This window comes from Rhamphochromis sp. 'chilingali' (assembly GCF_963969265.1).
Source record: "Rhamphochromis sp. 'chilingali' genome assembly, chromosome: 19".
NCBI lineage: Eukaryota > Metazoa > Chordata > Actinopteri > Cichliformes > Cichlidae > Rhamphochromis > Rhamphochromis sp. 'chilingali'.
Window position 1 is genome coordinate 23,740,035 of NC_137946.1, and position 19,789 is coordinate 23,759,823.

The 19,789-nt window shown below is 40.7% G+C and overlaps 1 protein-coding gene across 2 annotated transcripts in view; it reads left to right on the top strand.

Annotated features, from left to right (window-relative positions):
* The window catches only part of rapgef6 (Rap guanine nucleotide exchange factor (GEF) 6), a 136,185-nt gene that overhangs the window by 17,646 nt on the left and 98,750 nt on the right, over positions 1–19,789 (top strand). For both annotated transcript variants that reach the window (XM_080867145.1, XM_080867146.1), the window contains exons 2-4: positions 14,004–14,074; positions 15,002–15,058; positions 19,189–19,272. In XM_080867145.1, coding sequence (XP_080723271.1) covers positions 14,004–14,074; positions 15,002–15,058; positions 19,189–19,272 — 212 coding nt within the window. The remainder of the gene's footprint in view (positions 1–14,003; positions 14,075–15,001; positions 15,059–19,188; positions 19,273–19,789) is intronic.

Consider the following 19,789-nt stretch of genomic DNA (forward strand, 5'->3'; position numbering starts at 1 on the left):
TGGGAAATGTTAAAGGAACAGATGACACACGGGCTGTCCTGTTGTGGCTGGGAATTTTGGCTTGGGCGCTGTTGTGCATGGAAACATTTTCAAACCACTACTTCACAAAGAGGTTTTTTTCCTCACGTGGTCTCCTCTTTGTCTTTAACACGGGCCGTGCATACAAGGTGCAACTGCTCACCTGATATTTTAATATTCAAAGCAGAGATTTGGCCACTCTGAAGATATCGGGAATCGGGCAGTGTTTCTGTTAAGTGAAAGCAAAAGACACGAGCTACAAGGGCTTGTACCGACAACATTCCTGCTTTCCCCTTCTTTAAAGGCATGAAAAGAATGAAGCCGGGCCGGAACAACACTGGCCGTCACTCAGGTCTTTGTGCGCTTGTTCTCACGGTCACTTATATTAGAATACCAGTTGATTGAATACAGTGGTTGAGGGATGTTTTAAAGATATGTTGCAGGAATATAAGCTCATATAAATTTTGTCTTTACAATTTCTGCACGTTTGCGCAGCGACTGAAATTCGACTTCCTGAAAATGCAGCCCACATGGAATTCGGCAGTAACGCACCTGGAGATGAGATGAGCAAGCGTTTGAGCAACATGCGGTTAAGAAGAGGGGGAGTTGATGCAATAGTTTGTAAACCAGACCACTTACACATCATGGTGTGGCGGGTACGCTACACTGCGCTTGCAAAGACTTGTGAGGACAAGTCGAAAGTGATGATAAAATGTAAGCAAACATAATGACACGTGGTTTGGTTTGGTTAGTTTATTGTGTGTTGCTTAACCCATGTGTCTCAATCTGATGGTTCAACTATCATTGTGACTCATGCAGTTTTTACTCAGTTAAGATCAGAATGCAAGTCATACGAAAAGGGTCTTTTTTTTCTTTTCTTTTTTTGTAGCATTAAATATATATTAAAAAAAATATATATGCAGTTCAAAGGGCTTTGATGGCATGGTCGTTTAACAAAAAATACTATCAAAGCATCAGAATTTACAGTATTAATAATGTGCTTATAGACCGTTAAAGGTGGTATATGTTACAATAGATCACACCTCTGTGAATGAATGCTTGTTCTGTGTGCCCTCGTCCTTTATTGCACTTTGGGTTGTGTATATTGGGCATATTGGTGCTGATCTTCTATGTCTCATTATTAATTTTGAAATTTCTTAAATTTCTTTGAAATGAGGGATGTTCCCATTTTTTCTCTCTCGATTGAATCTCTTACACGGTATAAGGAAGTGATACTTCAGTATTGCAGTAATCAGGTTCTGAAAACACATTTTTGAGTCGGCGAGAAACCTATTAAATCTGGGAAATTTGTTTTTAAAACAAAAGCGAAAATAAGGGTGTTTTTGACCTCGCTGTGCAATTCTGTAAATACTTTAAACCCCAGTTTTGCCCTGGAGGTTGTACGAGCTGCTGTTTCTCACCCGCAGTCGTGCAGTTGGCAATTACCTCACACCCCTATCAGATAAATTATTAGCTGCTCATTCAGTTCTTATCAGACAGTAGTGCAGTTTGAACCATAACAGACACATTAATGTTCATCGGGTAGGTGCAAATGTGCGTGCACAGGGAACCCGGAAAAATCTGCACGTAATGTGACATGTTTGGTGTTCACAAGTCATTTGAGGATATCATATACAAATTTACATTTGATCAAACCTTTCAGATTTTTCTAAAGAAGTTTATTTAGATTTTGCAGGAATTAACTTTGCATATGATTCTAATGATTTGACTGTACTTTAACATCATGTCATAGAATCAGTCATCCTTAACATATTATTACAATGAGGTAAGCGGGGTCATTTAGACGTCAGTATTCAAGCTCTCATGGGGGGGAACAGTATCAGCTGGCTTCTAAAGGTTACAGTCTTAAACATATATATTATCAAGACAGAGGCTGATAATAACAACATGTTTACAGAGTCCATAATAGTAACTTGTAGCCTCTAATTTGTAACCAGTGAACTCTCTCTAACTGGTTTCTCCAGATGGCATAAGAACTAACTTCCGGTTAAAACTGTAGGTATCCACCCAGTCCAGCTCATCGATAAGGATCGTATCAGCCTTAATGTCCACAAGTGTGTTCAGAGGAGGGAGGATTAGAGGAATGTGCTTTAAAAAAAGGAGGGAGAGGACTATTGACTCAGCAGCTGAGAGCAAACAGAGTAGTTAAGTAGGCATGTTAGAGGCAGAGAGAGACAGATTGATCTCTACACATGGAAACAAATCCTTTGAGACTGTTAAAGTGAGGTTAGGCTCTGGTGATCTCACTGATCGCTTACAGTAAGTTCCATTATCAAATAATGTGATGAGTGTGCGTGGTGTCGCCTGATGCTGAAGGGTTTGAAAATGTGATGTGGCGTCTGTTTTCATTGGCATGTGACATGTTAATGTTAATACACACTCCTCCAGACTTGCCAATTAACCAAAAAATAAAGTTTTCTCTACTGAAGCCACTTTTAAAAAGTCTTAAAGAATCTTTTAATTATATATTTGTTTGTTGATAGATGGGGGAAAAAAAAGCAAATGAAATCATTTCCACTTCCACCAGGAGATCCTGCTCTAAGTTTTTGATCTTCAGTTCTTAGTTGTGCTGGATTGATTCTTTTTCTGTCTTGTCTTGATATTGGTTCCACCAAAGCCAGATGTGTTGTGGTGGGTTTTTCATTGTAAGCGGGGTGGTCTGAACTAATTTTTTTCCCCCTCCCACTTGCCTGGATTTTAAGGCAGAAAACATATTTGTCCAAGGCCTGAGAAAGTTTGAAGTACATGGAGTTGAGTATGTGAGAGAAAGCTTTTCCCCGCCAACCTCTGTGGTCGCTGTGCTCATTGAAATAGCTTAGTCCACTTAGTCCACTGTGTCAATCAGGTTATGTATATACAGACATAAAACCATTGACTGGCAGGGGTTTGTGTGTGTTCCTGTAAGTCAGATGGTGGTCTGATCGTGTAACTATGGTGATACGGCTTTTGATGTAATTTACACGTGACTATCTTCCATGCAAATATATTCAAACCACTGTATATGTGAATGTGGCCACAAGTTCATCCACAGGGATATTATCATCCTGATGATGAGGGGACTTCACCAGGCAGTGACCTAAAGGTGACTACCAGAATTTTAAATTTAACAGGGAGCCAGTGCAGTGAATCTAGCAGAGGTGTGAAGTGAGAGCGCTTGGAGGATCTGTTAAGGAAACCTGCAGTAGCATATTGGACAATCTGCCATAAACTGCTGTGTGGCAGCAGTGCTAATCTCCATGCCCACCGTGCTGCCCTTAGTTAAAATCAAGCATATACATGTAAGTCTCTGGGTCTTTAAAAGTTTCAAGTCTATAGTTTAGAAGCCATGACCTCCAATGCACATTTCCCTTTAGTTTTCAGTCTAGGATGAGGAACCACCAGCAGGTTTTGGTCAGAACATCAGTGACCTGTATGTTGTATATGGATGGAAGAAATCGCTAATGTGATCAGGAAAGCACACGGAGCTCCGAAAGTGATCACCAAGACCTTAAACTGAAGTCTAGACTTCATGGGGAACCAGTGCATAGATGGTGATCCAAAGATGACACACTGAGGCCAATGTCCAGTGAATTACAATAGTCCAGTCGGGAGGAAATGAAGGCATTAATGATAATTTCTAATTCTGATTTGCATACCGCCCATCTGAGGCATGGAGGGTTGAGAAAAGAAATGCAGATTTAAGAGCCTAGTCATATGTAGCACCTACATTTCTGACATTGCGTTGAACCACTGTTGAATCAAAGCTTTCAGGAGCAAAACAAACAAGAACTTCTGTTTTCTGAGTGTTAGTAGTGGTTAAATTTTGCTGACATTTCACCTGGTTTGTAGACGACTCCGGGGGCTTTTTTGAAACCAAACCTACAAAAAAAGAAATACATTTTTCAAGCCCCACAGGCCAGCAGAAACTAGCGAGCCGAGCTGTGGGACACTCGGCGCTATTTGTGTTTGCAGTCCAAAATAGGGAGAAGGCGCCGGGCTTTGCTTGCATGGGTCCGTTTATGATTTATGGCGCTGCAGTGAGAGTGTGAGAAGTAGAGCAGAGCTGCCTGTCTGAACAGACTGGGCTGTCGGTTCCATATCTTGGCTACATGACAGCCCGCCTGTGGCTGTAAGGCCACGCAGATGACAGCTACGCTTAGGCCAGGTGGCTGTCTATTTTACACCGACTACCACAGAAAACCAGAGGTGCAGTGTTCATTTACGTGCTTCGTCATGTTCATGTTTGCACATATCCGTTTGTGCGCCTGTCTAAACTTAGCGACTCACCCTCCCCCCAACCTTTGCCTGCCAGCTGGGCTGTTGTCTGGCAGGAACCTTCAGCAGCAGAGTTCAGCTCACTACCGTGTGCTTGCTCTCTAACATCTGCTGCTTTGAACAGCCCCGGACCTCTCTGCCCGGCTGCAGCGTCGGCCATCTCTGAGAGGGGTTAAAAGACAAATGGGTTGAAAACCACAGGTGACGAAGAGCTCCTTAGCTGTAAGCCTCAAACTCTTGAAAACTTATAGCTCCAGCAATTAGGATTAACCAAGGAGCAATGGTTACAGCTGAGTAAATGGGAGCCTTTAACAAAGGTGCAGACTGTACTGTTGTCCACACAGGGAAATGATAGATGAGAGCAAAATGAGCTGGTAATGAGAGGGAGCGAGAGGTAGCAGAGGGGAGTGGAAAATAGGGCTGTTCGATATAACGATATATATCGGATGATGATATAAAAACGTCTATCGTTTCATTTTACGCAATCGTTTGTTTCGTGCTGTTGCAAAATAAACTGTTTACGGCAATATTTTTTTCATCGTTTTGATGGTCACTGTAGCGGCTATATTAATTTCCTAAAGTTCTCTCTTTCTCTTATATTTAATATAACCACACTAAGGACGGACAAGCGCTTGTTTTTATGCATTGTCGTTAGCAACAACGACGGTAAAACCATCACGTGTCCGCTTGTTTATTTTCCACATAAACCTTTCACAATAAATCTCAAGATCCTGTTGAGACTTTTCAAAATAAACTGAATCACGTGAAAGAGTATGCAGAGTATTTACCGATGAGAAGCAAAAAAGGAGCCGTCACGTGCTAAAAAAATAAACCTTAGACTCAAATGTTAGAACAGGCTTTTCCCTGCAGCACGCCCTGTTATAAATACTCACAAAGAAAACGGCCGGAAACACTTAAGCTACCCGAGATTCGCAGAATTTACAGAAAATGTTAAATTTTTGTGACTTATATCGTTATCCGACAATAGATGTTTTATATCGGGATGAGATTTTGGTCATATCGCACAGCCCTAGTGGAAAACATTTCTTTCTGTCTTTTTTCTTTTTTTTAAATGGTGTTTTAAGATGCCTTTGAAATTTTGCTTACCCAAAGGCTAGGTAGGGAATTATAATTTATAATGAACAAAACCAAAAAAAATAAAAAAAATTGATCAAGTCGATGCCCCCCCCCCCAAAATATTTTTTTCCCAAGGTAATATTTCCCAGATCGGAACCCAAGAGGAAGAATCATTAAAAAAGGGACTGTGTAGTGACAGGGTAGAAATGTAAAAATGATCAATACAGCATGAGCAGAATCAAAAAAATAAAAAGAGGGAAAAAACCCCAGTCCTTTTCAGGCGTGGAAGAAACTTCCTCTGACTACTTCATTCATTTCAGCGTTTAAAAAAAAAAAAAAAAAAAAAAGGAAAAAGAACTGCAGCTAAGATTATAATAAAGGCTCAGATTTTCCGTTCCTGTGTGTGGCAGCAGTTTTGTGTGTGGCTGTTTGGCTTGGCTGGTAAGTGGAAAAAATGGCAGCTGGTGCTGTGCTTTCTGGGTTAGACTCTCAATCCAACCTCTTGCTTTTCTAGGAGGAGTAAAGAAAGGGAGATGCAAAGCCGGATACAGAGTCACAACTTATTGGTGCAGTGCTTGGAAAGTGTCAGAGTGAACTTGCTTTTGCATAAAGTGGTCATGCATTGCTGCACATGTGGCATCCTTACAAGGAGGCACGGAGTGAACCATTCTGCAAAGTGGGATACTTAACCCACCGTGTTCATATCTACTTTGTGCGTTTTGTTTTTAGGTCCACAGGTTTTGCTGTTGATTCGACACATAGTGTAACCTCCACTGCCACCGTCCCCGCTTCCTCCCATCGTACGCCTGTTTCCATAACCCGCTCCGTCAGCAACACCACGGCTGTCGTCACCAGTCTTTTTATGAACCCGAGTCCTCAGTTTTCATAGTGTGGAAACTCTCTCGATCAAGGACTCTCACTGTATTTGTTTTCAGCGCTCACGCTCGCGTTGTGCATTAAGTGATTTACTTCAGATTCGTATGAGTTTTAATTCTGGAGATTCACACTGTGGAGAAAGCTTTAAAAAGAAAAAAAAGGTATTTGACTGTTTTTGTGCCAGCTGTGTCAAGCCCTTCTCTCCGACTGGGCTTTGTTCCTGAAAATAGTTTCTTTTGTTAAGTCGAGGAGAGGCTGAGCCGTGAGCAGAAAGAGGGGATTTGAGATCTAATTGGAGCAAGTGTGCTTGAAACCTCGCACCAATTCTGCCAGTGATAAGGGCGCACCGCACAGTGCAGCCTAGGATTATAGGGGAGCTTCTGCATTGTATGAATCATGATCCATCCAGCCTGGAGTCTGGTATCATAACCACGGGATTACAGTTGACCTTACAGGCACTCAGGTTTAAACCATCAGAGCTTTAGCAACATTAACGCCTTGAGCCTTTAAATTTGTTCTAAGGAGATTGCGCAGCTATGTAAACATTTGTCAACGGATGAGGTTTTGTTAGTTTCTCCGCTTTGGGTGTTTGATTTGATTCCAAGTGTTGATGTTTTATCGAGAATAATCGTGTGTCTTTCTCCAGTACCTTACAATAAGAGCCGTTATAGCTGACATACGTCTGAATCATAACCAGCAGCGTAATTTTTGTATTGTAAAATCAGGGTACTTGAAAAATGAATTGGATCATCTGTTTTTGGTTAAGACACATGAAGTTTTTGGTAAATCCCTAATGTTGGATATTGCTGATCTGCTGAAATGGAACTAGTAGACCTATTTGTCACAAGTTGGCTTTAAGACATAAAAGATTGAAGTTTTGTCTTTACATAACAGACAACTTGGCATCTTAAGGGACTTAGTTTCTAGCACCTTGTCGAAGAAACCCATTTGTTCACATGTCTTTAGTTAAGTCTATAAAAAATGCCAAAGATAACAGTTTGACAGGCATAATGTAGTACTTTTGCACCAACAGGGGGATTCCCCATGCTAAGATAGCCAAAAAGACTTGGCGTGTCTTAGCGTGGTGTCCCTATTTACAAAAAGAATTTTGAAGAAACTGGACAAGTGAAGGACAAAAGAAGCAGTGTTAGGCTTAAAAAAACATCTACAGCAGATGAACAGCATCTGAAAGTCGTGTCCTTTGAAAAGAGGAGGGAAAAAGTGCAGCAAAAACATGACACGGGACCTCTGAGAGGCATTTGGCCTGTGAGTTGATCCATCTACTGTTCACTGAAGCCTCAGAGTCAGTACTAGAGAAAGAGTGGCTGTCAGAAGCCATTCTTTAGGAAGGGAAATGGGGGGAAGCTGAGGTATCCAAATTACACAAGAACAGCACTGACAGTGAATGGGAGCTGCTCTTTTGGTGCAAGTAGGAAATTTCTGACAGTGAACAAAACAATAGGCAATAAATTACTGGACTTATTTCCCATTTTCCTGGCAAAATATAGAGAAATGATGGGTAGCTCAAGGCTTTTGGATTGCACGGTAGCTTACAGGAGAGCACTTGCATGAAACGACCATCTCATGCAGCTCCTGACAATTCTGCTAAGGCTGTCACTGAAATTGAGTACTTCTGTTTGAACACTAGACTTGACCCGTTTCAAGTGTTGAAACATGTAAAAAAATTAAATTAAATTCCACTCCCCACTAACGTCTTTGTGCTCCTAGTTTCTAACTGTTTTGCCTTATCTGGGCGCAGTGTTGACACAGAGTCTTGGGGAGTTCTGTGTAATGTAAATGCTCAGGGCTGGTTTTGAATGCACAAAGTTAGCTAAGCTGTTTGTTCTTGCAGCTTGAATGGAAGCGTTGTATCGTCTACACCATCCTCTCTGTGTCGGTGACAGACGCGACCGGCATACTGTACATTCTGGCGGAGGCGAGGGTGGGCTGGTGGCTGATTGAATCCTTTACAGAGGCAGCCGCTGCTGGGAGCAAAGACCCGCTTCCCCCTGAAAAGTGACATTTAGCGAAAGAATCTTAACCTCAGAAAAATGTTTGGAATAGTTTACTTACCCCCACACGGTCACACCAGCTACTTTGCATGTTATCAGTTTTTTTTTTTTCAGCTTTAGGCATATAAAACACGCCTCATCAGGAAAGAGTCTGAAGCTTCTTTTTTTTCTTTCCTATATTGCCTGCATTTTCTTTGCCGCGTGGGAGTGAATGCATATAATGGATTCTGTGTTAATGGGCCATCTGTTGATAAGACAGGAGAAACGTGGTGGGTTGGACACCACAGGGCCTCTGCAGAGTCCTGCAACAACTTGCTTTTGTATGACTGGCTCCAGTTCTGTCGCAGCTTGTTCATATGTGAGACATACTTTATTCAGCCGCATGTCAAAATGTTAATTTCCTGTCTGGGTTACAAATACCTACTGTCACTGTAATGTGTGGTTTAAATAGCCTCAAAAGATTTGAGCAGATAGTCGGGGTCTATCTATGTCGGCGTTACACATAACATCATGGCCTGGAACAAGCTGGTTTCACTTATTCTCTACTGCTGTAATATAATGAAATAATCAAGCAACATCTTCATTAACATCAAACGGCTCTTTTGACATCTGGGAGGATCTAACTAATCCTTCTCAGACTAGTTTCAATCTGGGGAGATGTGCAGTATCTGTTGAACCAAGTCTAGTCAGTGCTGAGGCGTTCTGCCAGAAGGTGGCAGCAGCAGCACTGTAGATGCCTGATTGAAACACGTCTGTGCACACCCTTACACAAGCAGGTCAAGTGCAGAGTGCCGTGCATCAGTGATTAGCTCTGTGGGTCAGCTCTATTTGTCCTATTGTTAGTTTAAAAGTCATACAGCTGCTCATTTCTGCAGCCAGTTGGAGAGCTTGGATCATCAAAGAGTGGATTTTTAGTATCTTTGAAAAACTGCTTCTTAATAAGTGCTTTGAAGGCATGCAAAGTGTCAAATAAAATATGGAAAATGGACTTCCCATTACAGCTGTGCATTAAAATCATTCCTCTGAACCTCTAATACTAATACTAGTGTTTAGTTGGACCTGTTCAGCTGCTTTTAAACACAAATGTTAAATCAGCCAATCACACAAAAGCAACTCGATGCATTTAGACATGTAGACGTGGGCAAGGTGGTCGGTAAATGTAGTGAGACGGTGGAGATTATGGAACATGAATGAATGGGAATATTAGACAACACATGTATAATCATAGCATCGTTTTGATTAAAAAAGTGATTTGAGCCTGTCACGTAATTCAGATGGTGTATAATCCAGAGGAACTCGGATGGTTTCCGTGTTTTCCAGCGTCTTATTTTGACTACGTCAGGCAGGTTTGAATGAAAGACTGCAGTCTCAGCTGGGGATGAGTTAATGGATGTTTCCGCTGAGATGGCGATGTCTTAATCACAGATGGGGTCATCAGGCCACACTGTAGGAGCCTCTAGGGAGGCCAGGACAGAGGTCAGAAGTCACTGATGAGGTTTGCACCGCTGCCCTGTGGTGTCATGTGGGAGGACACGGCAAAAACAGCAAAGCTACAAGCCACGTGGGATATAGCTTTGAGGGTTGCATGTGAAAACCGGTAAGGAAAAGCCAATATTATTAGAACAATCGCTGTGGGCTGAACTTGAATCTTTTCCATATTAAACAAGATTTTTTTTCAAAGGGGCTTTTTTTTTTAATCATTTTGAATGTTCAATTGAATTTGGTTTTATTACTATGTTCCCAAATCACAGCAGCAGTTGCCTTAAGGTGCTTTAGATTGTAAGGTGAAGGCCCTACAATATTACAGAGAAAATGCCAAAAATCAAACAACACTCGTTGATAAAGCGCTTTGCGACTGAGGGAAGGAAAAACTTAAACAGGAAGAAACCTCTGGCAGAACCAAGCTCAGGGAGGAGCAGCCATCTGCTGCGACCATAGATTTAAAATTGAGCGATTGTTGTTTTTTGTTTTTGTTGTTCAGGCACATCATAGCCTGAGTTCAGAGGAATGCAGTGTATGTGCATACTGAGAGCATGGAGAGAGATTGCCAGTAATCGCATTACTTTTGTGTCTCTGGGAGTCCACAGGCTAAAACTGCAAAGCGGAGATCGCATCCTCAGACATGCGGATGCATTCTATCTATCTTTCTGGGTCTATTGATGACCTGGTTTACACTAATCAATACAATCATGAATGAATCAAGGGCATTTAGTTTCATGGCTGTGAGTATTACTAGTAGTAGTAGAAGACTCAGTGTCCAGTGTAATAAGGCTGTTTGTAAATAAATGCGAGGTGTCCAGATGAGCTTTACAACAGAAAACTAACCCAGCGCATTTATCATTACGGAGTTTCGATGGACTTAACCGAATCTTCCGATGACCCAGGGACTACATTTTGCTGAGCTGTAAGCCTTTGTCTCTGGGATTCTACCAGCATTTAGTAAGACTAAGAAGAAAATCTAACAGCTTCCACAAAGTTTACACATCTTTGAATTTAATTCAGCTTCTTATCTTACCTTGTAAAATCTACCAAACGCTATCCATTATATATAAAAATACTTTTTTGTACTTTTCCCTTCCTTACAGATAAATGGGGGAAAATCCTTTCAGTAGAACTTATGTATAACACTTTAAAAAAATGTTTTGAAGTGGAGGAAGACTTCAAAGAAATCTGCTATCATCTGGGTGGGTTCTTCTGCAATAGCAAAAATATTCCCAAATTAATATGCAGGGCACATTATTATGCATTTAATGGTATTAAGGCGTAACCGAGGAAGTCATTATCAAGCAGGGGTGAGGTGGGTATTGAGGCTTGGCTCGTAGCTAGCGCCTCAGGGCTGTATGTCCTAACATACACACTCCTGCTGTACGTACACACACGCATGCTCAGCAGCATGACAGCAGTGCTTACTGCAGCAGTTTGTTGTGCTCACTAACCCAGTTAACTGTGATTTGAAGTCAATACAGTTCCACTTTCTCACTGCTGTGATCTAGGCTTTTCCATGTCTGCTGTCCGCTCACTGTCTCTCAGTAAATGGAGGTTTCAACTCTCCCTGTAAATGGCTTTCCAGGTCAAGCCCTCTGTCCATCACAATTTTCCTCTCAGACGGAGATAACTGTGTTTCTCCTCAGGGGAGATTGTGAATGCCAGGTTTTGACCCATGAGTATTTTAAGCACAGTTAATCAACCAGTGATAGCCAAACTGGCAAACATGCAACTGGTGGGTCTACTTTTTTTTTTTTTTTTTTTTTTTTTTACCAAAATGTAAAATATATATCATATTTAATGGATGGGTGTTGCAGAACTGGGCAACTCTTATCTGAAGGTCATTTGGCTGGAGGATGTATTCTGCCAGGTTCGTCTGTCTGATGTTGCTAAAACCACCCTGAGAGAATTCAACATGATTTGATGACATCATATTATGGATCAAATGTAGGTACCCGATTTAAGCCCTTGGATTGCCCCAGGTTAGGCAGGGGTCTCCTAACAACCTTGAGACATTTCCAGATGTCAGGCATTCACACAGTAAGCAGTAGAGGAAGCAGATTGTATTATATTTATTTCAGACATTACTGGTGACAAGTTATTGAATGGTTTTTACTGCAATAATTCAGAACGTGCATGGGACAAAGCTTGCAGACAGGGATTCACCTGATACAGTTTATCACATAACCTCTCGTCTCAGAACTTCTGCCCCCCCTCTTGTTTCAGCCTTCCTCTGCTGGTCTTTTCCTTTTGTCTGGCTCCCCTTCTCTCCCTCCCTCCCTCCCTCCCTCTCTCCTTTTGCTCGCTTTCTCTCTCCTCTTCCATCTCTTTCACCCAGACCTTCCTTCCTTCCTTCCTGTGATAGACCGAGCTAACAACACATCAGCAGTGTTTTGGCCCATCGCATTGAAGCCTCCCCATTCCCCAGTGTTGTTCCGTGCTTCCGCTGGCTCCCACTGCTTGACTCAATTTACCGGCACACACCAGAGACTACAGTATTCTTTCAAAAGAACTATACTCCTTCCGCTTTTGGTCTTTGTCTCTGTTGTGTTGTTACTATGATGATTCAGCACTGTCTGTTAATCTGCTCACAAAACTGTAATGTTCAGTCTGCTCAGATTTACAGTGTCGTCACTATTTGATGTAACATAAACACCTTTCAGTGTTCATCGTGCGATTTTTACATTGTAAAATATCATAATATCTGCATTTATTTTGGAGAGGATTTACTTTAAGATGCATGCATAAAAGTTTTGCTTCACAGAACATCGCTGACTGGAGAGAAAAAAAACAGGAGTGAGACAAAACAGTGCATTCGTTTTTTGTTCTCTGTTGACCTGTTAGATTATTACTGTAGATTAGATTGGGGCTTTGAAGCTGTCCCGGTTTTTTTGTGTGTGAGTATCCTCACTGAACTGCAGCTGTGTTTTAGCTTTGCCCTGAGGTGGCAGTGAGCTATCATTTTACACTGTTTTTGTGTGGCCTAATGTTTAGTGGAGAAATTTAGAGATGCTTGTACACAAAGTCCTTGTCGAAGCATTCATGCTGCCAGGAATTGTCTTGGTACTGGCGACTACCAATGACTCAGGAGCCATTTGGGATTTAGGCCAACAAGACCAACCAAACGATTGGGATAAAACCTTTTTTTCATTTAATGTCACGTGGACATAAAATCTGCAGTCAAACCTGATAAAATGAGTAAAAAGCTGCCTTTCTTCCACTGTATGTCTTTTGTTAAAGGGGAGTTTTTCCTTCCCACTGTCACCATAGGGGGACCTCTGGTTGTTGGGGTATTATTGTAGGGCCTTTACCTACGCTATATAAATACAATAGAATTGAAAGGAACAGAATTCAACTGAGTGTGGAAATGTTGCTGAAAATAAGCTTTAGGCATTTTCCCCCTGTACTTCTACTTCTACTAATAAAGTTGTACAACATTACAGGTTTATTCAAAGCGTCAGTCCAAACATCATCAACATCTCTGCTCATTTTGCTAACCCACCCGGAGCAGCAAGCAAATTCCATGCTAATTGATGTTTTGGATAAAAGGAAGTCAGGAAGTGCAATAAGTACACTTATGTGCATTTTTTTTTTACTATTTACAAGCCTGTATGTCTGTCAGAATACAGCTGAAATCTTACTCACCTCTGCCGTTGCATAACTCTTCCATAGATTTCTATTCAGGGTTCTGAATAGAAGTATATCTATATCTATGTGTATCTAACCAGAAAACTGTGTCCTGACCCACAGAAGCTGCTCCTACACACACACACACACACACACACACACACACACACACACACACACACACTCTTAATGTTTTGTCAGCTGGTCTGATGGAGTTCTATTTTTAGGCTGTGGTAAGATATATCTGGGTGTCTCAGTGCTGTCATGTGCAAACACAAGTATTACGCCTGTCTGTTTGGTTGCAGAGCGTCAGTTTGACGGACAGCGTTTGGCGTAGTTCAAGTGGCTTCCGTCAAATCACAGCACTAGATGTGATTTACACCATTTATACTCACTCTAAACAATGAGCTAATCTTTTAAAAAGCTTTCGATTCTCAAGCACCGTCCCTGCAGTTTGCAGTTTACACAGACTTGTTCTTTAATACACTGTAAATCGTTTGAAAGTACAGTACAAACTTTTTTGTCACTAGATCGCACGTGCCACGTCATAGTCTGCGGAAATAGTTTTTAACTCTCGTGTATGTGGAAATGTGAGATAATCCTCAGTAATGGTTTCATTTACATCATTTCCAGGACCTGCATACCATCTACTGCCACCTGTACCACATGGATGTTCTCTCACACCTTAGAGAACACCAGCTAAGGTGAGCCACTTCCATTTTACCTCCAAACTTAAATAAATAACATCAAGTTTCACTCAACGCTGACAGGTGAGGAGCCAGTCCCAGTTTCAGAATATAACATTACCTTAATAGTAGGCTTTAGCCCTACGTTTTACGTCAGTTGCATTGAATTGTTAAAACAGGTTTTTACACATTGTTTCTGCAAATGTCTTTTTTTTTTTTTTTTTTTCCCAAGATGGGTTTTCCCCATCCTGGCCACCTTTCATACCAACTTCAAGTCAAGCTTCCTTTACTGATACCAAACAAGCTTAAATGTTTTTCTTGCTAGTTTGATACAGGTTAAGCAGGAAGTGCATTGAAAAGTGATTCTGATTCCTCAACTCCTTAACCTAATTCACGATGGTCCTTTGAAGAGGAAGACATCCACGAACCCACACGATCGGCCCATGTAATTTAAAAGGCTCTAGATCTTTGTTAATTGACAGAAATTGAGCAGTTGATCCTGATAAATGTCTGTTATGCTAAAGTAAAAGAAAATCCCAAACTTTAAGAAAAAAAGATTAAAAATAATTTCATTTCCCTTCTAGGGATTTTAGGTTGACTGTGGTTAAAACCACTTTCTGGGGCAGCTTGTAAGTGTGTGAGTTTCAGGGACATGCAGAGACTCACATAGCCATCTAAGAGACTATCCAGTTTTCAAGATAAGGCATATGTGGCTTGAATGTATAAACACCAAGTTTCACTGACCAGGTGCAGAGTTGTGCTTTAGAGAAGCGGGTCACCTTAACATTTTACGCTGGCAGCCAGTAGTAATTGTGCCGGAAATCTGGGAACTTGTTGCTGCCTGAGAAATACGTGTGGATGCAACGATGGATTGGAAGAGCCAGAAAAGTCTAAGCTGAGGTTTTAAATTGAGAAAATGTTTACACCTGTTTCTTTCTCTCTCAGGTCGATGTGCACGTCTGCCAGGTATGAAAAACATGAGGCTAACCACATCCTGTTCTAGTAAGTACATATTCTCGCTCTTATCAGGAAATGCTGTTGTTTACCTCTCCATCTTTGCTCTCACGTGACTATCAAGAGCTATGATCTGCTGAGTTCATGCACTCTTCTATGTGATTGTCTTCTACTGTGTTTCACATTTATAGAATACTTAACATTTACACTTCATGGCTACTCAGAAAAAGGTTTTTCAGTGTAAAGATGCTGGTAGTGGTAGGCAGTGTTTGCACATCTCAGTTTCAAGGTTTTGGTTCAACTGCTGAAAACCACTGGCCTAGAATAACAGTTCCTTTAAACAGGTGCACTGGGGCCCATTAGCACAGCACATAAACATTATATGACGAAAAGCTAAATGCTTCTCCTCCTTTTTTCTAGTTTTTTATTATCCAGATTTAAAACACCAATCGCCGACAGCCTGCCCTCTTTCATTTTTTTTTTAAACATTTTTTATTTCCTGTCATGGCGTTGTGTAGAAATAAATACTGCAGTGGTTGAGGCTGATGGTTAATACAACTTGAGCATCATATACAAGGTGGATTTATGGGAAAGCTGGAGAAGTAGGAGGAGAGAAAACAAATGAGATGAACAAGAGGCTCGTGAAAGCAGAGGTAACAGGATGATTAAATGAGGACAGAGTTCACAGCGTAATGAACAGAGGTGATGAGAAGAGGAGGGAGTAGCAAAGAGTAAACAAAAAGCTTTAAGGAGTTATATTAAAATTTGAGGAGTGCATGCCGAGAAGGCAAGAAAACAAGAGGTAAATATGCTAAGAAGGAGGAAGGGATAGCAATGTCAAGAGGGAAGGGAGATGACAAATGAATTGAAGGCAGGAGTGAATGAGTGCAAAGCAGGAGAGGAATGTAGAGGAAGTGTGAAAGATGGAGGGAGGACAGAGACAAATGAAAGGATGAGGGCTAACCTTCACCTGTTATTAATGTATTTTCATGCTCACCGGAATCACATTAAGCACCCTGTGGTTTCATTTAGCACCAAATAAATACACAAAACACTCTCTCTCTGATACACTCCATTGCCTCTCTACCAGAGGCTTGTCGTAAGTGCCTTAACCCAGACCATGTCCAATTAGTCTTCTGTTACTTACACACACACACACACACACACACACACACACACCCCAAATGATTCTTTTTGTCCAATTTGCCGATTGTCTCTCGAATTAAATCAACGGGGCCAGAAAATTATTAAAAATGCTCGAGGTTTCTTCAGGGGACAAAACTCAATTTACCATGAAATAAAGCAAACAATATGAACCACTGTTGTTTTCTAAGCTTCTGTGTCACACTCTCTCCTTGTTTTTTTTTTGTACCGCATTGGCCATTCTTGCTTCCTCTGTAGTACAAAGAGATCCGCTCCAGTTACACAAAATGCATCAAATGTACCAGATCTCCCCAAGCTTGTGTTGGGGAAATAGTGAGGCTCATGAAGACTATGAGCTGCACAAAGATAAAAAGAAAACGCATAAAAGCAGATCCATAATAATTTTCTGGCCCTGTGCAGATTCAAGTGAAAGTTGAATCCAAGGCTGTTCAGAAAGACTAATGCAACAGTTACAGTAGGGGAAACGGTGGCATGGCCAGAATTATTGCAAACGTGTTCAATTAACTTGCAGTCTTGTTGCTTTTGAAATGGTTGCTTCAGAGACAGGGAGCAGGTCTCTGACAGCCAATCGCTGTCTTCAAAGTGGCTTTGAAGACAACAAGATGGCCCTAAAACTGCAACAAGACCGAGTTATTGTGTTATCAATATAACATTGAATGGAGTCAAGTTGGCAATTGCATGCAGTCTGTTTCTGATAATATGAGAACATGAGAATTGCCTTCTAACCTCATATATATGAATCAGAGCCATAATGATTTGCTGCAGGGTGGGAATTTCACTGCAAAATTGCTTGCCAACCTTGACTTTTGCATATTAATATAAGTAGAATACAATCAGTTGGCAATCAGTTGGCAACCAGTTGCGTCGAGTGTCCAATTGCAAACACACACATTGCAGATGTGCAATTATTATTTTTTTGATACTTTCTTTTTATTGTTTTTCTTTAAACATTATAAAGGGGGGGGGGGGGTGTAGTAACAACAAAAAAGAACTTAAAAATAAAAGTAATAAAAAAAAAAAAAAAAGAAAGAAAAATTATCACTGACTGACCCACAATAGCTACAATGTGTTGGCAGTCTGTCTGCATTTAGAAATTAAGCAGCATTTATTTGCAAACTTCAGCAACCTGTCTGAAACTGATTGTAGCCAGTCAAGTCTGATCACAGTTGTTTGGAGACAAGTTGCCTTCCACCAGGGGATGTGTGTAATCTGCTTAAAACTGAAAGTGATCACACATTGGTTGGTGTTGCTCATATCTAAATTTGCTTGATTCAGACAGAAGCTGACATGATAAGTTTGGCTAATTAATGCTGAAAACCTGACTGCATGCATTTGTACCAAGGTGCTTTACAGTGAACACATGATCCATGCTCTTATTATGTAAACAAATTTTGGGCCACAGAGTAGGACATTTAAAAATTATTTTATCATTGAGGTTTGTTTGTTTTGTTTTTTCAGTCTAGCCAGCCTGCAATTTTTATCTAACCATTTTTTTTTGTTAAGCTGAGTTTTCTGTATAAATTACTTTTTTATAGCAGTTTTCTTTTTTGAATATAAACTCCAGCTTATTAATTTTCCATAGTCACCACTTGCAGATGAAAAATGTCTAATTAAAATGTTATAAATAAATATAATCAAAGACATTTGCAGAAATTCTTGTTTTAAATGTATATCGTACATCAGACTGTCGTGTGTTTTATGTTTTTATAATTCTTCACTCAGTGGGGCATCTTTTCATCTGCACTCTTCAAACAGTGCTTTCTCTCTCTCTGTTTTTTTCTACTCTCTTCTTTCATATTCACACCCACAGGCACAGATACTGTGTTTTATCCCCTGACTCCCCTCTTCATCTATGACTGCATCTACGCTTGCTGCTGACACGAGCACCCCGTTATTGCGGAGTTAATTAGTCTTGTGTTTGGCGTTATTGGATATCATATATACAGTGTGCGTGGAACAGCATGGAAAGTCACACAGCACATATTTGAGATGTGTTTATTTTTAGGTGAAATAACTCTATATTGCAGCTTTTGTAAATGGCAGACACGATTGTCAGACTTGCCAGTCCTGATGTTAATGGATTATCTCCATCTCACAGCCATGCCACATTATTATGATTCTATAACACTTGACTTCCTAAGAATACATTGATGCTAATGCACAATTCAGCGTTTAGCATTCAAAGTGCAACTGTGCTTTATATGCTCTCACTCTTGAGTTCTGTAGACAACACTCCTGCAGTTTTCAAAGCCTTGCGGGGGGAAAAGTTCCTCAAGTGTCATGACTTCAAATTTTTTATTTTTAGCCATAAATATACAAGTTGTCTTAGCTCACCCTTTCATAAAAATTAGCAAAACTGTACAAGCTTGTGCAGGACAGCCTTGGTTCTTCACTGTTTAGCCAACATGACTGATGACTTGTCATATGATGTCTGCATTAGAATTATTCCCCATTGAAATAGCTTTTATACTTTTTTTTTTGAAGAGGCAAATCTCCAAAATTGTAGACTTTTAATTTGAGATCTCTCTCTTTTTTTTTCAATTTTTTTTTTTAAAGCTTCTCCTTTCTATAGGATACATATGAAGTTTATATTTTTGTCCTACTCTCTATGCTATTTAAATGCTTTCTGTGATGTCTTATAACAACCCCAGTGAAGGCCACAAGCTGAAACAGGTCATTCAAATTCTACAAGTATTGCCGGAGGTTTAAAAACCTTCAGACTTTATGCTCTTCTGGCACAACTCCGTGAAGTACTTCATGTACTGAACGAGCCTCTGCCCTTAACTGAAGAACTTAGAAAACCAAAGTAAAAACCAAAAACTGCCAAGCCCATTTGAAGAGTCCAGGGAAAACCAATCCACTTACCTTCAAAACGCACCAATTTAATTAATTTGTATTCGTGAATGTAACAAAAGCTCTGAAATGATGTTGAAGGTTCACATGGTGTACACGTCAGCCTTCAATACTAAACCATTTCCACTGGGTTTGACACGTGCTCTTTCTCTCTCTTGCAGCCCAGACACCATTGCTACCTGTTGGTACATCCTGCTCTCAGGATCGGTCTTCGTCAAGGAGCACATGTACCTGGCAAGGTGCTGGTATGTATCACTCACAGAAGAGAAAAACAATATGATGGGGTGAGACAAGGTGACGATCAGTCTAGGGGAGATAAGGTGGGATTAGATATTACACATCCGCACTCCATATGACTGCCGCCAAGATGTCTGTATATATGCGCCTCCATCTTTACGCTAGAAAATGGAAATGGCAGAGCTGTGATTTATGAAAAGATGGCGCCTACTGATATGTAAAGGAATCGTTTGTGTATATGTGCACACACAAAGACACATACTTGTATATCGTGCTTGTAATTCTATGTTAAACAACACAGAGCAGATTCCTTTTTCCAAGCCCCCTGCTCATGCAGTTACAGCTCTGTAGATGCTAATATGTTTTTTCTGTTTTATCTGTGGAATGGTTGTTGTGTTGTCGTGCCCGGACACAAGGATTTCTGATTTTCCACTCGGATATCTATCAATATTGTACAGTTCTAAATTGCTGCTCTTTGGCAGGGAGTTGCTCATGTGTGTAACACATATTATAGTAATGTACATC